At 35.2% G+C, this 25177-nt stretch overlaps 1 protein-coding gene across 8 annotated transcripts in view; it reads left to right on the forward strand.

Moving 5' to 3' along the window:
* Positions 1-25177, forward strand: part of LOC123524452 (hydroxymethylglutaryl-CoA synthase 1-like) — a 369785-nt gene that overhangs the window by 72035 nt on the left and 272573 nt on the right. For all 8 annotated transcript variants that reach the window (XM_053538857.1, XM_045302659.2, XM_053538854.1 and 5 more), the window contains exon 3: positions 14572-14697. In XM_053538857.1, the coding sequence (XP_053394832.1) occupies positions 14572-14697 (126 nt within the window). The remainder of the gene's footprint in view (positions 1-14571; positions 14698-25177) is intronic.

The raw sequence follows: 25177 nt of genomic DNA on the forward strand, positions 1-25177 counted from the left end.
TAACCAAAAATTCTAAGTTAAAAACGGGCATAACTCCATCAAAATTCAAATCAGTGTTATAGGGATTGATTCTCCTGGTGTAGACTTTGATAGTAAATAACTATTTTAAGTTTCAAGTCAATAGCTTTGATAGTAACAGAGATAATTGACTTTATAAAAAAAAACAACGCCGACGTCAACGCCGGTGCGAGTGCAATAGTACTACTTTTTCTTCGAAAAAACGAGCTAAAATATATGTGTATGTATCAATGCAACGGCTACACAGTTTAATGATAAATGGTCAATTTTAATATAAATGTTTGAAAGGAATCGCAAAGAAAGGATTCTCAGTTCTGAATGATATTATTACTTTTGTTCGTTCCAGATGGGTCTGTTTAAAGGCAAACGTAGGAAAGGGTTATCATTGACAAAGAAAAAGAACGATGTAACATACAATTGTAAAAGAAGTGAAAATAAAACATAGCAAAGCACATCAAATTTACACGAACACTTTAGAAATGTAACCACGAGCACCCCAAATAAAAAGAAGCGCAAGAGAACGGCTGTCACCAGCATTAAAGTGAATACATTCAGATCTCCTTTGCACAAAAAAAAAAAAAATGTAAAGTATTATCGCCGATTGTTCGCTTGTACAATACACACCAGGACCGGAAATGGTAATACTTCTTGTGGAAATGATGACGATTTATTCTGCAAGGCCATTAATCAGCTTAGTATATCTGTAAATTAAGCAAAACAGTTGTGCAATTTGCCATTTAGTTTTATACTTGCTACTAAGTAAAATGTTTGATTAAACTTTGAAGCGCTATTCCTGGGTGCATACATGGCGCTAAATACAACGTCCACGTGATGTAAACATAATATCGTTTTGACGATTTAAGCATTGCTAGTCATGTTAGAATGTACACTTTATTTATAAAACTCCCTCGATATTTTTGCTAATATGTTTTTTTCTATCTTTTCAGTATATTTATGTCTTTTCTAATTCATTGAGAAACAAATGTTTTTAAGAGTTTATTTGAAAGCATAAATAAAATCGAGTAAGGTAGTGATACTATATGATGTAAATATAAGAAATAATATTTTTCGGTATTCCTCAGAATAGGATCGGCAAATCAATGAATCGCGCTAGCTGGAAATTAAGTATCAACATACACGTTTCCTTGCAAACGTTATTTAAGTAAAATTAGAAAACTGTATTTATAATTCTGTAACTGTAAGCCCAGTAACGGTCAATACCCATTCTTACTGCGTAGCATTAATTAAAAACAAAGTCTGACAGCAAATATTGCCTCAACAGATGCCACCCTATTTACAAAGTCCCAGTACTAAATTATAACTCAATATGACATTGACTGCAGAACGACTGACAAACGGACAAGGATAAGACAAAACCTATATAAAACGTGCGGTTCGACCGGGGAATAAATATCTAACATTTTCAGTTTCATTGTTATCGTTAGAATGTCTGGGAGAAGTATTTCGAGTGTTAGCATTTTCATATATATGTAATCGAATTTTAAGCAATTTATAAGTAAACAAAAATATTTATTTAGCATTTGTAAGTACCCAGTGAAGCACATATTGCAATTGCATTTCAAGACTACTAAAAAGTTAACACTAACTATTAAAAATTTCAAAATGCGTTGGACACGAAAACCGCACATTAGGAAATGTCTCTTTCATAAAAAATATCATAATTATACAACTTATAACGCCATGATAGCCCATCATTAGACAAGTGAAAAAGAACAAAAAGAAGTGCAAATATCTCACAATACATTCTAAGAAAATGAATAGGATGTTGTTACAATATCATCCATCAGATGTTTGTCACAATCAAAGGGAACCATGATAAAGCTCTGGTATGTGAGAATTAATGATACATTAAAAAAATCTCAATTTCATAGTGCTTTGGCTCCCACTCCGGTTCTTAGCGCTTCCTCTGCCTCGATGGCTCCTCCACATGTAGATAAATGGACATGTACGTGATAAACACGCTAGTAAACCACATAAATCATGCAGTACCAATATATGCTTTTCAGCAAGATTGATGCAATGACTATAAAATCTTAAATTTGTGTAAATTAGGGCGAAATATATGGGAAAATGTCTACTTTTGGTTTGGACTTGCTCTATTTTCTAACTTTCAAAAGTTCTCACGTCAAGGAATGCATTTACCTTGCAAAATGGCCTGCATATATAAAAAGTATAATCATTTCACAGTGGAACTACATTGGCTGTTTTTTTTAAATAAGGCCTTACATTTATCTGAGAAAGGAAATAATCAACTCTCCCTTCTTTTTAGCTCGACTATTCGAAGAATAAGTAGAGCTATCCTACTCACCACGGCGTCGGCGTCGGTGTCGGCGTCGGCGTCACACATTGGGTTAAGTTTTTCGTACCAGTCCACATTTTGACAAAGTCTTTTGAGATAAAGCTTTGAAACTTTCAACACTTGTTTACCATCATCATGGCCAGTTATGGGCAAGAGCACATAACTCCATCAAGGATTTTGGCTGAATTATGGCCCCTTTTGACTTAGAAATCATGGTTAAGTTTTTCGTACCAGTTCATATTTTGACAAAGTCTTTTGAGATAAAGCTTTGAAACTTTCAACACTTGTTTACCATCACCATGTCCAGTTATAGGCAAGAGCACATAACTCCATCAAGGATTTTGGCTGAATTATGGCCCTTTTTGACTTAGAAATCTGGGTTAATATTTCGTACCAGTCCACATCTTGACAAAGTCTTTTGAGATAAAGCTTTGAAACTTTCAGCACTTGTTTACCATCACCATGTCCAGTTATAGGCAAGAGCACATAACTCCATCAAGGATTTTGACTGAATTATGGCCCCTTTTGACTTAGAAATCATGGTTAAGTTTTTCGTACCAGTTCATATTTTGACAAAGTCTTTTGAGATAAAGCTTTGAAACTTTCAACACTTGGTTACCATCACCATGTCCAGTTATAGGCAAGAGTACATAACTCCATCAAGGATTTTGGCTGAATTATGGCCCTTTTTGACTTAGAAATCTGGGTTAATATTTCGTACCAGTTCATATTTTGACAAAGTCTTTTGAGATAAAGCTTTGAAACTTTCATCACCTGTTTACCATCACCATGTCCAGTTATAGGCATTAGTATATAACTCTGTCAAGCATTTTGACTGAATTATGGCCCCTTTTGACTTAGAAATCTTGGTTAAGTTTTTCGTACCAGTTCATATTTTGACAAAGTCTTTTGAGATAAAGCTATGAAACTTTCAACACTTGGTTACCATCACCATGTCCAGTTATAGGCAAGAGTACATAACTCCATCAAGGATTTTGGCTGAATTATGGCCCTTTTTGACTTAGAAATCTGGGTTAATATTTCGTACCAGTTCATATTTTGACAAAGTCTTTTGAGATAAAGCTTTGAAACTTTCATCACCTGTTTACCATCACCATGTCCAGTTATAGGCAAGAGTACATAACTCCATCAAGGATTTTGGCTGAATTATGGCCCTTTTTGACTGAGAAATCTTGGTTAAGTTTTTCGTACCAGTTCATATTTTTTGTAAAGTGTTTGACATATGGCTTTGAAACTTTTATCACTAGTTTAGTATAATAGTCTCTATCTGTAGGAAAGAGAACATAACTCTGTCATCTGTTTTAGCTGAATTATGGCCCATTTTGGACTTTGAAATTGGTTCTGTTTCCATACAAGTCCATGTTTTGTCAAAACTATTTGACATATGGCTTTTAAACTTTGAACACTTGTTTATAATTATGATTTCCATCTGTAGGCAAGAGTACGTCACTATTTTGACTGAATTATGGCCCTTTTTGGACTTTGAAATTGGCTCATATATTGCCATTTAGTGCAAGACTTATCGAAATCAAAGTAATACAGGAACATTGTTTGTCTAATCTATTTATTTCTTTTGTCTGAATATCCGTGGAAATATTTTGACACCATTCTTCAATCAATTCTTCGAATAGTCGAGCGCGCTGTCATCAGACAGCTCTTGTTTGTTTACATTCTGTATAAAATTCCGGTCATTAGCGCCGCCTTGGAAGTATCATTGGCTCTTTTTTCAACTCATCTCCTCAAAGAGGACGAGCCAGTGTTTACAGGCCCTGGTATTGTAGGGGTATAATTCATCACTCCTTTGACAACTCTAGTTTCAAAATAACTTCACAGGCATTTTCCTTGCATAACCATCTACCAAAATTTTACAAGCAAGCAGTGTAACTCCGATGTGCGATCTGTTGTAGTTCAACACTGAATTTCTCCAGATCAAAAACAGGTAATAAATCATTGAATGGCTTTCTGGTTAGTAATACAAATAATTTTGACTTTTGATCATCAAGTCATTCAGTAAGATTAGTGTCTACCAGAGCTCTTCACAAACTTTGATTTTTCAAAATATAGTGGTCTTTACAAGTGCACCAGTTATGATTAAAATGTAAACAACAGAACCCTGACTATTAATCATTGGAATGAATGACAGTCGATCTTAGTCATAATACTGATTGACAGCAGGGATGTGCCTAATTATTTTCAAAAATAATTAATTAATTCCAGTTACATTGAGAAAATCGCTAATTAAATTAAATCAAATTACAAGCCATTTTCAAAAAGTAATTAATTAATTACAATTATTTTGCCAAAAGTAATTAATTATAATTAATTATTTTATCTCTAACAATTCAGTCATTTGCAAAACAATTTTTATTATTCAACATTTACAATTCAAAGCTTTTTTGACAAAATGTGCATAAAAGCAGCAAATCATATCACTTGAAAATTTCCACTAGTATCCTTTGGAAGGATAAAATGTTTGAGAGCTGATGAATTCATGATCTATGTGTAATACCACGACAGAATGACAAGTTTCAATATCAGTTTTTCTGTACATTCCTAATACCGTGTTCAGACTACGTTTTTAATCCTACATTAACTTGGGTTTATTTTTTAAACTAGTTTGCGTCCACACTATATGTGGTGTAAAACGTGAATTTTGTAAAGGTCAAGTGGTTTCTGTAATGTAGCATTAAAACTACCTCAGGAGGTGGTTTTAATACTACATTAAAAAGTAATGCTACATTATTTTACAAATGTGAACGCAAATCTGGGTTATAACTGGTTTTACAATCCCAAATCCACAGATCTTACCTTTTGGAGGAAGAATACCATGTGTTTCTCTTTTGTATCAAACAATTGATGCTGTGGCTGGCAAAATTAATTGGACTGTTGTTGAAACAAAAACATTAAATTGCGATATGGAGTCATGCTGACGCTCAAAATGGACAATAGATGGAATGAACAGAAATTCTTAGATGAACACAGAAGTTTAATATTGATGACCCCTTCTTGTTTCTGTTAGCTTCAATTCTTTGTAACCTTTTTTGCTTATTGCAAGATATCTGTTAACTTCCAACATTGCATGTATATATTTAAACCACATTTCTTTGCCTAGTGTGGACGCAAACTGGATTATATTTTGATGGGTTTTGAATGTCAAATACCAATTATAGCCAATTAGTGCCTAATAAAAATAAAACCGTTCGGCTAGTGTGAACACGGTATAATTATTAGGTTTAGTGACTAAAATATTCACCCAGTGATCACACTTATAAGTACCGCACAGTATTATGGCGTTTTTATTTTTAGCAACATGTAAATAAACAATCATGATCAGTACTTAGCAATCTCTTTTCTTAAAACAGAAGATATTGGAAGTAAGATCAACAGTTGGCTTGATGGCGCAGTAGGTTGAGTGGATAGAAATGTTGCCATTTTGTAGTGACAGTTTTGATGGTTTGAACCTTGCATCCGTCATTTGTTTTTATTTTGCATTTAATTTATACACTGTGCCTAAGTTTGTGTTTTTGTCTGGTTTCTAATTTATTCACGAAAGCCTCAAAAACATTAGATCATATTAAAGATGAAGAGTACTATTTAAATATGATTACGTGTTGACAGTGACATAAATAAGTTAGTGAGCAAGTTAGTACTAGATTAACAAACTTGTGTTGTTTTCGTTGAATCTTATTGGAAAAAGAGAAATTAAATACACTTTCCAAAATACATGTACTATGTTACGGGTCCGGGAATCGAACTCCCGACGAAAAAGTATAAGATGGGTATCATTACTGCTCGGCCTACGAGGAATTACTGTTGTCAGCGTAAACGTTGTGTATTGACTTAAATTTATGCTATTGCATGTTTTGTTTGTTTACATTTCAAAGCGCCTTATTACTGTACGATACCTTTAACAGAACTGAATAGGGATTAACACCTCTAACACCTGATTGTTAATACAACAATACCTGTCAGCTATTTACTGTCACTGCGAAAATTTCACACGCCCATTGATCAGTAAAAAAAACAAAGTAATTGATATTAATTAGATTTAATTGACAATTACAACCCAGATCTAAGTCAGTAATTAATTAATTTCAATTACTTTAATTTAGTTTGTGCTTAATTATTCATTATTTTCAATTACCGGTAGATCAAAATTTGTAATTAATTATAATTAATTAAATTACAATTTTAATTAGGCACATCCCTGATTGACAGTGAATGCTAATGACTTTGTGTGTTGCAGAAAGGTATTTAGTTTGTAACTGTAATTGCCTATCAATTGAAATCCTCTCAAAACTTGTAAATTGATTGCTTAAATTTGGACAAAGGTCACTGTCTTTGCTGTTCGCCAGCTGCTAAAAGGGCAAATATAAAAGATTCAGTGTAAGTTATAATTCACCGGTACTACCTACCAGTTAGTAAGTTCATACACTAAGACACACGTCAGAGAAATTTGGGCAGTTTTGACCGATTAAAATGTTGGCAAAATTAGATTATATTTTTTCTTTAAAAGAAAATTGCCGTTATGTAACAAAGTGAATACGTCGATAATCCAGAGTGGTCTGTCTTCCGTTCGTTAACAATTTCTCGTTGTCGTATCTCCTCAGAAACTACTGGGGGGATTTTGACCAGACTTTGTCAGAATGATGTATTGGTACCCTAGTTGTGTCCCCCTGAAAATTGGACTGGTTCAACAATTTTTGGGTGAGTTATGGCACTTTGTTTATTTTTATAGTTTGGCCCTTTGTTTATTTTTATAGTTTACATAGATTTATATAGGGAAAAACTTTGAAAATCTTCTTGTCCAAAACAACAGGGCCTAGGGCTTTGATATTTTGTATGTAGCATCATCTAGTGGTCCTCTACCAAGATTGTTCAAATTATCTCCCTAGGGTCAAATATGGCTCCACCCCAGGGGTCACATGGTTTATATAGACCTACATAGAGAAAAACTTTGAAAATCTTCTTGTCCAAAACCACAGGGCCTAGGGCTTTGATAGCTGGTATGTGACATCATCTAGTGGTCCTCTACTAAGATAGTTCAAATTATTCCCCTAGGGTCAAATATGGCCAGCACTCTTGGGGTCACATGGTGTACATACCGTAAAAACTTGAATATATCACGCTAGCGTGTATATGACGCACCCCCGATCTTGTATCAAAATCTTGGGAAAAATGCTTACATTGGAATATATCACGTGCCGAAAAATCAGTCGAAAATGTTGTTTACAAAGTAGAAATCAGCCATTAGTGGCATGCGTAAAAACGATTTCTCGTGAAAATCACAATTGCTGCATGATCGGTTACAGACAACAGTGACAATAACTGACAGACAAATTCTTTCTAAAGTATTTGAGAACTTTTTCAAGCTGTCAACACCTTAGCACTTTAACAGACGTGCGAACAAACATCTCATAATTATGGGCACATCAAACGAAAAAATCACGGCTAATTAGCGTGTTTGTTTTACAATGTACGAGCTGCTATATTAATCAGTAATAATTTGCTGGAAATAAAGAAATAACAAACGATCTGTTTTAATTGCAATTTATTTGAGCATCCTTGAAAGATAATGATTTTAATGATCAAACACCAACAACCCGGAACCGCGAAATATTGTATTTTGCCTAATTATTAAACTGACACATTATCCGGTGCTCTGGATATGTACGATACTTATTAATTAAATTTACAAATACAAAAAATTTAAACTCACAAATAAAATCAACTTTACCGTATATCATCAGAGGTTCTGTTCCGTACGTGTTTTTAGACCCACCCAATAAAACGCTCTTCAAGAGGAGGTTAAAAAAGCATGGCCCAAAATGTAAACACATGACAGTTGACAAAATTGTCCGATTTTCGCCGATATTTTTGGGTTTTCAAGCTGGAAAAAAATGTTTGAAGCTCTACCTTGGTATATATTATGCATCCCTTTAAGAAAATGAAAAAAATCGTAAAAAAACTGCGTCATATATTCAAGTTTTTACGGTAGACTTATATAGGGAAAAACTTTGAAAATCCACAAAGCCTAGGGCTTTGATATTTGTAATGTAGAATCATCTAGTGGTTCTCTACCAAGTTTGTTCAAATTATCCCCCTAGGGTCAAATATGGCCCCGCCCTGGGGGTCACATGGTTTATATAGACTTATATAGGGAAAAACTTTAAAAATCTTCTTGTCCATAACCTACAACATTCAAATTTGGACCACATGTATAGTTTTGAGTGGCAAGATGAACCTTGACATGAGTTGACCTTGATCTTGACCTAGTGACCTACTTACCATTTCTAATAAACAGTTGAATAATATAAGTTACCACCGTGATTTCGTAAATTTGGACGGTAAAGCCGATCCTGATAGTAGTTCATCACCGCGCAATAGTGACTATAACATGGGCTCTCTCACTCATACAGAAAATCAAATTAAAATGCTATCTTTAAATGTCTGCGGTCTCCAAAGTAAACTATATTGCCCGGAATTTCTAGATTTAATTTATCAATACAGTTTGGTAGGAATACAAGAATCAAAACTTAATGATTTAGACTCAGTAGAGGTTAAAAATTTTGTTATACATGTTAAAAACCGTAAATCAATCTCCAGACGAAAGTCAGGGGGACTAGCGCTACTAATAAAGAATGAACTGTCCAAATATATAACTATTTTGAATACAGAGAGTACACTCGTGCTATGGTTTACAATATCAAAACTGTTAACGAAAACTGAAACAGATTTACTCTGCGGTGTAGTATATATACCACCAGAAAATTCTGAATATGCATCTTCTGATCCTTTTCTGGAAAGGGGCCTCCGTGGCCGAGTGGTTAGAGTCGTTGACTTCAAACCATTTGCCCCTCATCGATGTGGGTTCGAAACCTCATTTGGGGCGTAGAATTCTTCACGTGAGGAAGCCATCCAGCTGGCTTACGGAAGGTCGGTGGTTCTACCCAGGTGCCCGCTCGTGATGGCATAGTGCACGGAGGGGCACCTGGGGTCTTCCTCCACCGTTAAAGCTGGAAAGTCGCCATATGACCTAAAATTGTGTCGGTGCGACGTTAAACCCAACAAAATAAATAAAATAAAATAAATTTTCTGGAAATTCAAACCGAATTTAATAGTTTTGTCAACAAATACTCTGCTCATTGTATTTTTGGAGACTTTAACTCGAGAACTAAATCCCTTAATGACTATATTATATTCGACAATGAATTAAGTGAGAGATTGCATTTAGATGAAATTTCCGATAAATATAATTTAGAAATGTCGAAATTTGATATCGCGCCAAACATAAATAAAATACGATGCAATAGCGACAATTCAGTTAATAATTACGGATATCGATTAATAGAATTTCTGCAAACTAATAATTTGTATGTAATGAATGGAAGAATAAACGGTGACAAGAATGGCTTAACAACATGTAAAAGTGTAAGTATGATAGACTATGTCATTTGCAATTCACTTCTTTTTAAAGATATTTGTTCAGTTAGTGTACTCGACTTTTGTCCGCTCTTTTCTGATGCCCACAACCCGGTTGAGTTTTGTTTTAGTTTTGAAAATAGTCCGGCAGTGAAACCCAAAATAAATAAAAATCCATCAATAAAGCTGTGGGATAAATCTAAACAAAACGACTACATTAATACGTTAGATAATAACAAAATACGTGAAATCAATGAAAAACTTTTAACATTTACACTTGTAAATGACTTTAATCAAACTGAAGCTGATGAAATCGTTAACGATATAGCTTCTTTATTCATAGACACATCTGTCAAGGTATTTGGATATCGAAATGAACCAACAACTGAAAATAAGCAAAATAATAACCAAAACGCACCGAAATGGTTCGGATTTAAATGCAAAAAGGCTAGAAGAGATTTCCATCGAGCCAAATACCTATATAAACTAAGAAAATCAGAAGTAAACAAAACTAATCTGAAAACAAAAAGCAAAACATATAAAGATACATTAAAATTATTTCATAACAAATCAAAATCTAAAACTATTAGAAAACTGGAACGACTTAAAACTAATGATCCCAGACAATTTTGGAAAATATTGAATGAGAAGAAAGCAACTGCTACTGAAGCACCCATCAACGATTTATATAATTTCTTTAGAGATGTGAATTACGCTGACAATATTGAAAATAATGATTTAAATATGCATTCAGATAATACAAATAACCATGAAACTGAAGAGATATTAAATGTAGAAATAAATAGAATAATTACAGAAGATGAAATTGAAAAATCAATAAAGACTCTTAAATCAAACAAAGCTAGCGGATATGATAAAATAGTCAATGAACACATTAAACATACGTATTCCCAAATGAAACATATTTATGTAAAATTATTTAATCTCGTTTTAGATACCGGTGTTATTCCAGAATCATGGACCATTGGAATTATCAATCCTATTTACAAAAATAAAGGTGATATAAGTAAACTGGAAAATTACAGACCCATTACATTACTGAGTTGTTTAGGAAAACTTTTTACGTGTATATTGAACGAAAGAATCACAAAATATGTTGAAAGCAATAATCTTTTGCATAACACTCAAGCAGGATTCCGGAAAGGCTACTCTACATCAGATAACATGTTTATTCTACATCAACTCATACAATCACTAAATAATAACAAAAAGAAACTGTTTTGTGCTTTTATAGACCTAAAACAAGCTTTTGATACAGTTTGGAGAGATGGATTATGGTTCAAAATTGCAAATTTAAATATAAATGGAAAATGTCTTAACTTAATTAAAAATTTGTATAAGAATATAAAGTCTTGCGTAAGGGTAAATTCTGAACTATCAATTTTTTTCCCAAGTAACATCAGCGTACGTCAAGGTGAAAATTTATCGCCCTTATTATTTTCTATGTTTTTAAACGACTTACATGAATACTTTAGTACTAATGGAAGTATTAACGGCGTAAATATACCAATTGCACATTAAGATGGAACAATAGATCTAATAAAATTATTTATACTTTTATACGCCGATGACACAGTCATTATGTCTGATTCAGAAACTGAACTGCAAAATGCACTTAACACATATGCAGAATACTGTAACCATTGGAAGCTTACTGTAAATACTTCGAAGTCAAAAGTTCTTATATTCTCAAAAGGTCGACAGCGAAACTTTAATTTTACTTATCATAATCAACCAATTGAAATCGTTAATGAATATAAATACCTAGGTATATATTTCAGTAGAAGCGGGTCTTTCTATAAATGTAAGAAACATATTGCATCTCAAGCAACAAGAGCTATGTACAGTCTATTGAGAAATTCAAATCGTTTACAACTGCCAATAGATATGCAAATTGAACTATTCCAAAAAACAATCAAGCCAGTTCTACTGTATGGTTCTGAAATTTGGGGATTTGGGAACATAGATGTTATAGAAAGGGTTCAGTTAAAATTTTTGAAACACATTCTTAAAATGAAACAGTCAACTCCGAGTTATATGGTCTATGGTGAAACTGGATGCCCCCCGTTACGATTAGATATTGAAGAACGAATAATTAGTTTTTGGGCGCGAATATGTAACGGTGACAATAATAATCCAATGTCCAAGTTATCTTCAAAAGTATACCAAGGTATTATATTAACATCAAGAACACTAAATGGTGACAATTTCAAAAAACAATACCCATGGTTATATAATATTAAGCAAATCTTTATAAAGTGTGGTACATTTAATATATGGAACGATCACACATTCCCGAACATTAAATGGCTTAAATTGACAATAAGACAAAAGCTTAAAGACCTTTTTATAAACGAATGGCACTCCAGCATTGAAAATTCATCCAAAAGTTCATTTTATAGAATATTCAAAACAGAATTTGGATTTGAAAAGTACCTAGCAAAATACTCAAGTTCTTTATGTTTAACCTTTGCAAAGTTTAGAACTAGGAACCACCGAATGCCAATAGAAACAGGTAACTGGGCAAGAATTCCCTTAAGTGACAGAAAGTGTATATCATGTGATAAAATAGGAGATGAATTTCATTATTTGCTAGAATGCCAAGATCTTAGACAAGAAAGAATTAGATATATTAAACCTTACTATTACAGAAGACCAAATACTCTTAAACTGTCCCAATTAATGACATCTGAAAACAAAACTGAACAAACGAAACTGAATAAGTTCATGAAATACATCCTTTCTAAGTTTGTACGTTGATTAAATTATATCTTCTATGTAAGTTACAGACTATACTTTTACTTGTGTCTAATTTTGTTGCTCTTCACTGCTATACATATTCGAAACAAAAGTATCTTAATCAAGATGTGAATATGATAACTATTGTGCCATATTCCAATACCATAATAACACATGTCGACTACTTAGAAGTAAGTCTATAGAACTTGTATAGCAGTTACGACTTATACTTCAAACGCATTTTTGTACCTTGACAAGTATTGAATTGTTTTGATTTGACATGTTCTTGTCCATTAATTTAATGAATTGCATTTGATTCAGTCTTCTGTTTCGTTTCCTGGGCTTTTAAATAATGATCTATCTGAAATTCCACTTTATTTCCCAATTTCAATCCGAATCATGTTACAAATAGTTTGACCACACATGCCACCTATATCAATTAATTTGACTTACCTATACCATACTGTCAAACTTAACAGACTATCAAATGCTCACAGATGTTTTGTTTGTTTATTTTTCTGTGTGGCCCTCCACAATTATATTATATTTTACTATTTTATTTAAAAACAAAAATATCAAGGTATTTCATCATGTCTGATATAAATTATACTTCGATAAAGTAGATTGTTGGAAACCAATTTATAGATGTAGATTTTGCTTAGTGAGTATAATCATTGTTGTAGTGTACATTTTCTTTACTTAAATACACATTAATATAACTGTTCATATAAAGAGCCTCGATTATAAAATGTTACATGTTTTACCTCATGTTTTCATGTATGCCATGAATTGAGAGAATAAAAGAGTTTGAGTTTGAGTTTGAGTTTGTAGCTACAGCCTTCAAATTTAAACCACTTGCATAGCTTTGTGTACCGAAATAATCTTTGAGCATTGACCTAGTGACCTACTTCCACATTTTTAAAGGTACAGGCTTCAAATTTGGACCACATGCATAGTTTTCTGTTCCTACATGAAATTTGACCTTGATTTTGACCTAGTGACCTACTTTCACATTTCTGTAGCTACAGTCTTCAAATTTGGACCACATGCATAGGTTTGTGTGCCAGAATGAACTTTGACCTTGACATTGACCAAGTGACCTCCTTTCACATTTCAGAAGGTACAGGCTTCAAATTTGGACCACATGCATAGTTTTGTGTTCCGAAATGAAATTTGACCTTGATTTTGACCTAGTCGCCCTACTTTCACATTTCTCAAGCTACAGCCTTCAAATTTGGACCACATATGCATAGTTTTGTGTACTGAAATGAACTTTGAGCTTGAGATTGACCTAGTGACCTACTTTTACATTTCTCAGGCTACAGGCTTCATATTTGGACCACATGCATAGTTTTGTGTTCTGGATCGAAATTTGACCTTGATTTTTACTTAGTACCTACTTTCACATTTCTCAAGCTACAGCTTTCAAATTTGAAGCACATGCATAGTTTTATGTACCGAAATGAACTTTGACTTGAAATTGATCTAGTGACCTACTTTCACATTTCTCAAGCTACAGCTTTCAAATTTGGACCACATGCATGGACCACATGCACAGTTTTGTGTACCAAAATGAACTTTGACCATGAATTTGACCTTGAGTTAGTCTTGAAATTTGGAACATTCAAAAATGGCTCAATGGTTCAATGGTGGGCACCAAGATCACTCTGTGATATCTTGTTGCTGTTATCAGACTGTTCCAGATGTTCTATATTTTTAGCGAACAGTATCATGGATCATTATTTAGCAATGTTAAATCAAATGCACCCAAATAGAAAATACCCAATATATTATGTCCCTTTGATATTTCTGCTCTCCATATTCAAGAAGAGTTACATTTCCTTGATCACAAAATTTTCTTTTATATGAAAATATTAAATTCTCATAACTCTACGCTTCTGGTTAAAATATTGTTGATATATCTATTTTTGAGAAATATATGGACATTTGCCTTTATTTCAAAGCTTCTTAACTTCATTCCTATGATTTGAAAAAATAGTGTATATGTAGTGGATTATCATGTATTTCAGGTCGCTATGCCCTGGTTGTAGCTGGTGATATAGCAGTGTATGCTACAGGCAATGCCAGATGTACTGGTGGGGCAGGGGCCATAGCTATGCTTGTAGGACCTCATGCACCATTAATCTTAGAAAGGGGTAAATTTTGTTTTACACTAGTAGTATACTGCTGTTTGTAATCCCGCTCGAAAGTACTTGAGAAATATAGCCACATATACACAAATGTAGGTCTAAGACAAAAATAATATGTATGTATCTCTTCTTGGGACCGCAACTGGATCCGGAAATGACGTCATCAATATTGCAACCCATTACGAAAATAATACTGCTGGAAAATATCAGTAAAATTGCTTATAATATCGGATATTATGTCAGTTAAATTTCAGTTGTTTATATTTACACTTTCTCAGAAAAAAATATATTTAATTCAGAGCGGGTTTGGGTATTCATGAACATTCGGTAGTTAGTGAACTTTAGATAAAACTTTCCAGTCAGTCATTTTAGAACAAAATATGATAAAATTATTTTATTCATTCGGTCTTTTACAACTTCTGGTCATCTGAAATTTTCTAACCTTGCTAGGTAAGTTTAAATTCTTAAATATGTATTTTACAACCCGACTATTGCTGGAAATTACGCATGTAGCTTGATTTTTAGCTCACCTGAGCCAGAGGCTCAAAGTGAGCTATTGTGATCGCTCACTGTCCAGTGTCTGTCAGTCCACACTTTCCTTTAAACAACATCTCCTCCTAAACTACTAGGCCAATTTTGATGAAACTTCACAGGGATGTTCCTTGGATGGTCTTCTTTAAAAGTTTTTCAAAGAATTGAATTCCATACAGAACTCTGGTTGCCATGGCAACCGAAAGGAAAAACTTTAAAAATCTTCTTGTCCAAAACCACAGGTCATAGGGCTTTAATATTTGGCATGTAGCATCATCTAGTGGTCCTCTACCAAGATTGTTCAAATTATCTTCCTAGGATCAAATATGGCCCCGCCCCGCCCTGGGGGTCACCTGGTTTACTTATATAGGGAAACTTTGAAATTTTTTTTGTCCAAAACAACAAGGCATAGAGCCTCAATATTTGGCATGTGACATCATCTAATGGTCCTCTATAAAGATTGTTCAAATTATGCCTCCAGGGTGAAAAGAGGCCCCCTCCCGGGGGTCCCAAGTTTTACATAGACATATATAGGAAAAACTTAAAAAATCTTCTAGTCTGAAACCAAAAGACCTAGGCCTTTGATATTTGGTATGTAGCATTGCCCTTTGGGTTCCCTACTAAAATTGTTCAGATTATGCCCCTGGGGTGAAAAGAGGCCCTGCCCCGGGGGATCTCAAGTTTTACATAGACTTAAATAGGATTTTTTAAAAAAAATCTTCTTGTCTGAAACCACAAGACCTAGGCCTTTGATGTTTTGTATGTAGCATTGCCTTGTGGTTCTCTACCAAGATTATTCAAGTTTATTCAAGTTATGCCCATGGGGTGAAAAGAAGCCCCACCCTGGGGGTCCTTAAGTTTTACATAGACTTACATAGGAATTTTTTTTTAAAATCTTCTTGTATGAAACTGCAAGGTCTAGGCTTTTGATTTTTGGTATGTTGCATTGCCTAGTGGTTCTTTACCAAGATTGTTGAAATTATGCCTCTTGGGGTAAAAAGAGGCCCTGCCCTGGGGGTCCCAAGTTTTACATAGACTTACATAAGAAAAAACATTTAAAAATCTTCTTGACTGAAAGTTCAAGGCCTATGCTTTTGATATTCAGTATGTAACATTGCCTAGTGGCTCTCTAACAAGATTGTTCGAATTATGCCCCTGGGGTGAAAAGAGGCCCCGCCCTGAGGGTCACATAGTTTTTATATGAGTTATATAGGAAAAATACTTCAAAAATTATCTCATCATATTTCCTAGACTGTTTAATTATCATTACCGTATGACCCCAAGTAATTAGGGGTCATTTGACTGTAACCTTGACCTACTGACCTACTTTCTTGTTTTTTAAGATACAGCCTTGAAATTTGGATTACATGTACAGTTTTGCACACTGATCTTAAAACTGACTTTCAGTGACCATGAATGTGACCTACTGACCTACTTTCTTGTGTTTTAAGATACAGCCTTGAAATTTTGATGACATGTACAGTTTTGCACACCGATCTTAAAACTGATTTTCAGTGACCTTGAATATAACCTACTGACCTACTTTCTTGTTTTTTAAGATACAGCTTTGACCTTGATGATATCTAGGTCAAGTTCGAAACTGGATCACGTGCCATCAAAAACTAGGTCAGTAGGTCTAAAAATAGAAAAACCTTGTGACCTCTCTAGAGGCCATAATTTTCATGGGATCTTCATGAAAATTGATCAGAACATTCACCATGATGATATCTAGATCAAGTTCGAAACTGGGTCACCTGCCTTCAAAAACTAGGTCAGTAGGTCAAATAATAGAAAAACCTTGTGACCTCTCTAAAGGCCATATTTTTCATGGGATCTGTATGAAAGTTGGTCTGAATGTTCATCTTGATGATATCTAGGTCAAGTTTGAAACTGGGTCACGTCCGGTCAAAAACTAGGTCAGTAGGTCTAAAAATAGAAAAAGTTTGTGACCTCTCTAGAGGCCATATATTTCATGAGATCTTCATGAAAATTGGTCAGAATGTTCACCTTGATGATATCTAGGTCAAGTTCGAAAGTGGGTCACGTGCCATCAAAAACTAGGTCAGTAGGTCAGATAATGGAAAAACTTTGTGACCTCTCTAAAGGCCATATTTTTCATGGGATCTGTATGAAAATTTGTCTGAATGTTCATCTTGATGATATCTAGGCCAAGTTGAAAAAGGGTCATGTGCGGTCAAAAACTAGGTCAGTAGGTCTAAAAATAGAAAAACCTTGTGACCCCTCTAGAGGCCATACTTGTGAATGGATCTCCATAAAAATTGGTCAGAATGTTCACCTTGATGATATCTAGATCAAGTTTGAAACTGGGTCACGTGCCTTAAAAAACTAGGTCAGTAGGTCAAATAATAAAAAAACCTTGTGACCTCTCTAGAGGCCATACTTTTCATGGGATCTGTATGAAAGTTGGTGTGAATGTTCATCTTGATGATATCTAGGTCAAGTTTGAAACTGGGTCAACTGCGGTCAAAAACTAGGTCAGTAGGTCTAAAATTATTAAAATCTTTTGACCTCTCTGGAGGCCATATTTTTCAATGGATCTTCATGAAAATTGATCTGAATGTTCACCTTGATGATATCTAGGTCAGTTTCGAAACTGGGTCATGTGCGGTCAAAAACTAGGCCAGTAGGTATAAAGATAGAAAAAACATTGTGACCTCTCTAGAGGCCATGTTTTTCATGAGATCTTCATGAAAATAGTGAGAATGTTCACCTTGATGATATCTAGATAAAATTCAAAACAGGGTCACGTACCTTCGAAAACTAGGTCAATAGGTCAAATAATAGAAAAACCTTGTGACCTCTCTAGAGACCATATTTTTCAATGGATCTTCATGAAAATTGGTCAGAATTTTTATCTTGATAATATCTAGGTCAAGTTCAAAACTGGGTCACATGAGCTGAAAAACTAGGTCACTATGTCAAATAATAGAAAAAACGACGTCATACTCAAAACTGTGTCATGTGGGAAGAGGTGAGCGATTCAGGATCATCATGGTCCTCTTGTTTTAAGATACAGCTTTGAAATTTTGATGACATGTATAGTTTTGCATGCCAATCTTTAAACAGACTTTCAGTGACCATCAGTATGACCTACTGACCTACTTTTTTGTTTTCTAAGTTACAGCAAAAGGATTTGGACCACCTGTAATATTTTTTTATAGGCTTCAAAAGTAATCTTGCATTATCTTTACCTTGACCCACTCTCCTATTAATAATTTTCTTGTTTTTAAAGCTTTAGCTAAGAAATTTATTCAAACAAGCAATTCTACTCAGATAAGTGATATAGGGGCATCATGGCCCTCTTGTTTTACTTTAGAAACATGAGTCACCAAACTGGCATTAGAAAAAGTTACTCAATTGAAACGTTAAGGCATGCAGCTGACATGGTCAGAAATGGTTCTATGTCTATATGTAGAGCAGCTAGAGCTTTTCAAATACCTAAGAGCTCATTATCTTTCAAAAGGTCAACAATATAACAGAAATAGGTTGTTAGCCAAGGCCAGATACTGTGCTGTCAAGCTCTGAAGAAAATGCATTTTATGCATTTTCCTCAGATATACACTTTTTAAAATTTATATTTAACCAGAAAAAAAAGAACGACTGATGACTATAAATTTCAGGCGCGGCTTCAGGGCCAGCCCAAGGGTGGCCGTTCCCCCTACCCCAGTTGGCTGTGAAGTGACCTTTACTCATCAAAGTTGCACCAAACTATTTTGGGAAAGAAATGATACTTAATATTTTCTCAAAATTTAGACTCAAAACGCACCAGAAGCCACCATTTCATACTTATATTTCAAAAAGTCCCCTTAACCCCCCCAAAATAATAACAGGGATACCATCTCCCATACTTCGAAATTTAGACTTAAAAAATGCACTGGAGCCCAGCATTTCATACCTGTATTTTAAACTTTTCCTGAGACCCACCCTCCCATCCCAAAATAAGGGGAGTATCTCTCCAGTACCTCAACATTTAGACCAAATAAATGCACCAGAGGCCACCATTTCATACCTGTATATCAAAACATTTCAGTAAGACGACCCCACTCTTCCCCTCTCCCTTCACGATACGGACAGGTGCCCCCTCTCTTACCTGCCCCATCTCGGCGCTATGCATGCTGGTGGTATACCTTTGTTCTTAACTGGTGCCCTAGGGTTAGTGTTAGGACCCGGGCCTGTGGTGTGGGAGACATATTGATTTACTCCAGTCTGTGCGTGTGACGTGTGTGTGTGTGTCTGTGTGTGTGTGTATGTGTCTGTCACAAAGCTTGTCTGCACTCTAAGTCGAACATTTCTCATCCGATTTTCACCAAACTTCAACAAAATGTGTTTGACCATAAGACCTCGGCCAAGTTCGATAACTAGCCAAATCGGACCAGACGTCTTGGAGTTATGGCCCTTGAATTACCAAAAATCGGTCTTTTTACTCTTGTCTGCACTCTGATTCGAATATTTCTCATCCAATCTTCACCAAACTTAAACAAAATGTGTTTGACCATGAGACCTCGGCCAAGTTCGATAACTAGCCAAATCGGTCCAGGCATTTTGGACTTACGGCCCTTGAATTATCGAAAAATTGGCCTTTTTACTCATGTCCGCACTCTTAGTCAAACATTGCTCATCCGATCTTCACCAAACTTGAACAAAATGTGTTTGACCATGAGACCTCGGCCAAGTTCGATAACTAGCCAAATCGGTCCAGGCATTTTGGAGTTACGGCCCTTGAATTATCGAAAAATCGGCCTTTTTACTCTTGTCCGCACTCTAAGTCGAACATTTCTCATCCGATCTTCACCAAACTTGAACAAAATGTGTTTGACCATGAGACCTCGGCCAAGTTCGATAACTAGCCAAATCGGTCCAGGCCTTTTAGAGTTACGGCCCTTGAATTATCGAAAAAATCCGTCTGTTTACTCTTGTCCACTCTCTAAGTCGAACATTTCTCATCCGATCTTCACCAAACTTGAACAAAATGTGTTTGGCCATAAGACCTTACCCAAATTCGATAACTAGCCAAATCTGCCCAGGCACTTTTGATTTATGGCCCATCTAATTGGATCCACTTGTCTAAAACATCTAGAGAAACTAACATTTTTAGCTCGACTATTCGAAGAATAGTCTAGCTATTCTACTCACCCTGGCGTCGGCGTCGGCGTCACACCTTGGTTAAGTTTTTTGCATGCAAGTACATACAGCTATCATTTAAAGGCATATAGCTTTGAAACTTATTTATTCTTTTTCTAGGTCAATTACCAACCTCACTGGGTCAAGTTCCATAACTCTAACATGTATTTTGAGCAAATTTTGCCCCCTTTTGGAATTAGAAAAATCTGGTTAAAGTTTTACATGCAAGTTACTATCTCCAAAACTAATGCAGATATTGAATTGAAACTTCACATGTGTCTTCGGGGTTATAAAACTAGTTGATAGCACCAAGTCCCATAACTATGACCTTCATTTTGGCAAAATTATGCCCCCTTTTGTACTTAGAAAATTTTGGTTAAAGTTTTGCGTGCAAGTACATACAGCTATTACTAAAAGGCATATAGATTTGAAACTTATTTTTTTTTTTCTAGATCAATTACCTACCTCACTGGGTCAAGTCCCATAACTCTGACATGTATTTTGGCCAAATTATGCCCCCTTTTGGACTTAGAAAATTCTGGTTAAAGTTTTGCATGCAAGTACATACAGCTATTACTAAAAGGCATATTGATTTGAAACTTATTTTTTCTTTTTCTAGATCAATTACCTACCTCACTGGGTCAAGTCCCATAACTCTGACATGTATTTTGAGCAAATTATGCCCCCTTTTGGACTAAGAAAATCCTGGTTAAAGTTTTGCGTGCAAGTACATACAGCTATTACTAAAAGGCATATTGATTTGAAACTTATTTTTTCTTTTTCTAGATCAATTACCTACCTCACTGGGTCAAGTCCCATAACTCTGACATGTATTTTGAGCAAATAATGCCCCCTTTTGGACTTAGAAAATCCTGGTTAAAGTTTTACATGCAAGTTACTATCTCCAAAACAAATGCAGATATTAAATTGAAACTTCACATGTGTCTTCGGGGTTATAAAACTAGTTGATAGAATCAAGTCCCATAACTCTGACATGTATTTTGGGCAAATTATGCCCCTTTTTGGACTTAGAAAATCCTGGTTAAAGTTTTGCGTGCAAGTACATACAGCTATTACCAAAAGGCATATAGCTTTGAAACTTATTTATTCTTTTTCTAGGTCAGTTACCAACCGCACTAGGTCAAGTTCCATAACTCTTAACATGTATTTTGAGCAAATTATGCCCCCTTTTGGACTTAGAAAATTCTGGTTAAAGTTTTACATGCAAGTTACTATCTCCAAACCTAATGCAGATATGGAATTGAAACTTAACATGTTTCTTTGGGGTTATTAAACTAGTTGATAGCATCAAGTCCCATAACTCTGATATGCATTTTGGTCAAATTATGTCCCGTTTCGAACTTAAAACTCTTTTGATATTTAACATTTTGGGTAATAATTTCCTGCTTCTGTGACAATATTTCGAATAGTCGAGCTTGGCTGTCTTACGGACAGCTCTTGTTCATAGGGGCAGTTGTGGGAGACATGCGCTTTTCTCAAAAGCATCTCTAGTTTATTGTGATTTGCTTAGTTTTGTTAGTTTTAAGTAAAAAAAGTACAGTACAAACAGTTTTCAATGAAACTAAAATCTTTTCTTGTTTCATTGTCCATGTTAATTACTTTTTAGCCCACCATCATCAGATGGTGGGCTATTCAAATCACTCTGCGTCCGTGGTCCGGCGTCCTTCCGTCCGTCCGTCCGTCCTTCCGTTAACAATTTCTCGTTATCGCATCTCCTCAGAAACTACCAGGGGGATTTTGACCAAACTTTGTCAGAATGATGTATTGGTACCCTAGTTGTGTCCCCCTGAAAATCAGACTGGTTCAACAATTTTTTAGTAAGTTATGGCCCTTTGTTTATTTCTATAATTTACATAGATTTATATAGGGAAAAACTTTAAAAATCTTCTTGTCCAAAACCACAGAGCCTAGGGCTTTGATATTTGGTATGAAGCATCATCTAGTGGTCCTCTACCAAGAAGATTCAAATTATTTCCCTGGGGTCTAATATGGCCCCGCCCCGGGGGTCACATGGTTTATATAGACTTATATAGGGAAAAACTTTGAAAAACCTCTTGTCCAAAACCACAGGGCCTAGGGCTTTGATATTTTGTATGTGACATCATCTAGTGGTCTTCTACTAAGTTTGTTCAAATTATCCCTCAGGGTCAAATATGGTCCTGCCCTGGGGGTCACATGGTTTACATAGACTTATATAGGGAAAAACTTTGAAAATCTTCTTGTCCAAACCACAAAGCCTAGGGCTTTGATATTTGTAATGTAGCACCATCTAGTGGTTCTCTACCAAGTTTGTTAAAATTACCCCCCTAGTATCAAATATGGCCCCGCCCTGGGGGTCACATGGTTCATATAGACATATATAGGGAAAAGCTTTTAAAAACTTCTTGTCAATAACCTACAACATTCAAATTTGGACCACATGTATGGTTTGATTTGACCTTGATTTTGACCTAGTGACCTACTTTCACATTTCTGTAGCTACAACCTTCAAATTTGGACCACATGCATAGTTTTGTGCACTGAAAAAAACTTTGACCTTGACATTGACCTACTGACCTACTTTCACATTTTTGAAGGTACAGGCTTCAAATTTGGACCACATGCATAGTTTCGTGTTCCGAAATGAAATTTGACCTTGATTTTGACCCAGTGACCTACTTTCACATTTCTCAAGCTACAGCCTTCAAATTTGGACCACATGCATGGTTTCATGTACTGAAACAAACTTTGACCTTTACATTGACTTAGTGACCTACTTTCACATTTTTGAAGGTACAGGCTTCAAATTTGGACCACATGCATAGTTTGACCTTGATTTTGACCTAGTGACCTACTTTCACATTTCTCAAGCTACAGCCTTCAAATTTGGACCACATGCATGGTTTTGTGTACCGAAACAAACTTTGACCTTTACATTGACCTAGTGATCTACTTTCACATTTTTGAAGGTACAGGCTTCAAATTTGGACCACATGCATAGTTCTGTATTTCGAAATAAAATTTGACCTTGATTTTGACCTAGTGACCTACTTTCACATTTCTCAAGCTACAGCCTTCAAATTTGGACCACTTGCATAGTTTTGTGTACCGAAATGAACTTTGACCTTAAGATTGACCTAGTGACCTACTTTCACATTTCTGTAGCTACAGGCTTCAAATTTAGACCACATGCATAGGATTGTGTACCAAAACAAACTTTGACCTTGACATTGACCTAGTGACCTACTTTCACATTTTTGAAGATACAGGCTTCAAATTTGGACCACATGCATAGATTTGTGTTGTGAAGTGAAATTTGACCATGATTTTGACCTAGTGACCTACTTTCACATTTCTCAAGCTACAGCCTTCAAATTTGGACCACTTGCATAGTTTTGTGTACCGAAATAAACTTTGACCTCAAGATTGACCTAGTGACCTACTTTCAAATTTCTCAAGCTACAGCCTTCAAACTTGATGCACATGCATAGTTTTGTGTACAAAGAACTTTGTCCTTGAAATTGATCTAGTGACCTACTTTCACCTACAGCTTTCGAATTTGGACCACATGCACAGTGTTGTGTACGGAAATGAAATTTGACCTTGAGCTAGTCAATAAGTCTTGAAATTTTGAACACTCAAAAATGGCACATTGGTGGGCGCCAAGATCACTCTGTGATCTCTTGTTTACCAAAGGCTCATGGTGGGCTTTTGTGACCGCTTGATTGTGTGTCCATCAACAATTTCTAAAAAAATCTTCTTCTTAAAAACCACTGGACAGAATTACACCAAACTTCACAGGAATGATCCATGGGTGGCCCCCTTTCAAAATTTTTCAAAGAATTAAATTCCATGCAGGATTCTGGTTTCCATGGCAACCAAAAGGAAAAACTTAAAAAAAAATCTTGTCTAAAACTGCAAGGCGTAGAACTTTGATATTTGGCCTGTGACATCATCTAATGGTCTTCTATGAAGATTGTTCTAATTGTGCCACTGGGGTGAAAAGAGGTCCCACCCTGGGGGTCACAAGTTTTGCATAGACTTATATAGCAAAAAACTTCAAAAATCTTCTTGTTTAAAGCCACTAGACCTAGGCCTTTGAAATGTGGTATGTAGCAGTGCCTTGTGGTCCTCTATCAAAATTGTTCGAATTATAACCTTGGGGTGAAAAGAGGCCCTGTCCTGGGGTGTCTGAAATTTTACATAGACTTATATAGGAAAAAACTTTAAAAATCTTGCCTGAAACTGCAAGGCCTAGGCTTTTGATATTTGGTATGTTACATTGCCTTGTGGTCCTCTACCAAAATTGTTCAAATTATGCCCCTAAAGTGGAAAGAGGCCCTGCCCTGGGGGTCCCAAATTTAACATTGAATTATATTGGGAAAATAATTAAAATCTTCTTGTCTGAATGTTCAAGGCCTAGGCCTTTGATATTTGAAGATGCAGCATTTTTTAACAGATTTCAGTAGTTATCTTGAATAATCTACCATGATTTTCTCACTAGTTTTTTGTTTTTGAAGCTTTAGCAAATAATAATATAAGTATTAAAAGTAGTCAAAACTACAAAAACTTTTTAAAAACAAGTCACTTTATTTTTAACCAACGTTTCGGCTACATCAGCCTTCTTCAGGGTTCAAAATAAACATAACAAAGGTTATGCAAAGAAATTTGTTCAAGTAAGCAATTAAACTCAGGTGAGGGATATAAGGCCATCATGGCCCTCTTGTTAACGTTTACAGGTTTAAGGCGGAAATATTGATTATATTTTTCTCAAGTACCATAACTATGACATGTACATGTATTTTGGGCAAAT

This window comes from Mercenaria mercenaria, chromosome 3 (genome assembly GCF_021730395.1).
Source record: "Mercenaria mercenaria strain notata chromosome 3, MADL_Memer_1, whole genome shotgun sequence".
Taxonomy (NCBI): Eukaryota; Metazoa; Mollusca; class Bivalvia; order Venerida; family Veneridae; genus Mercenaria; species Mercenaria mercenaria.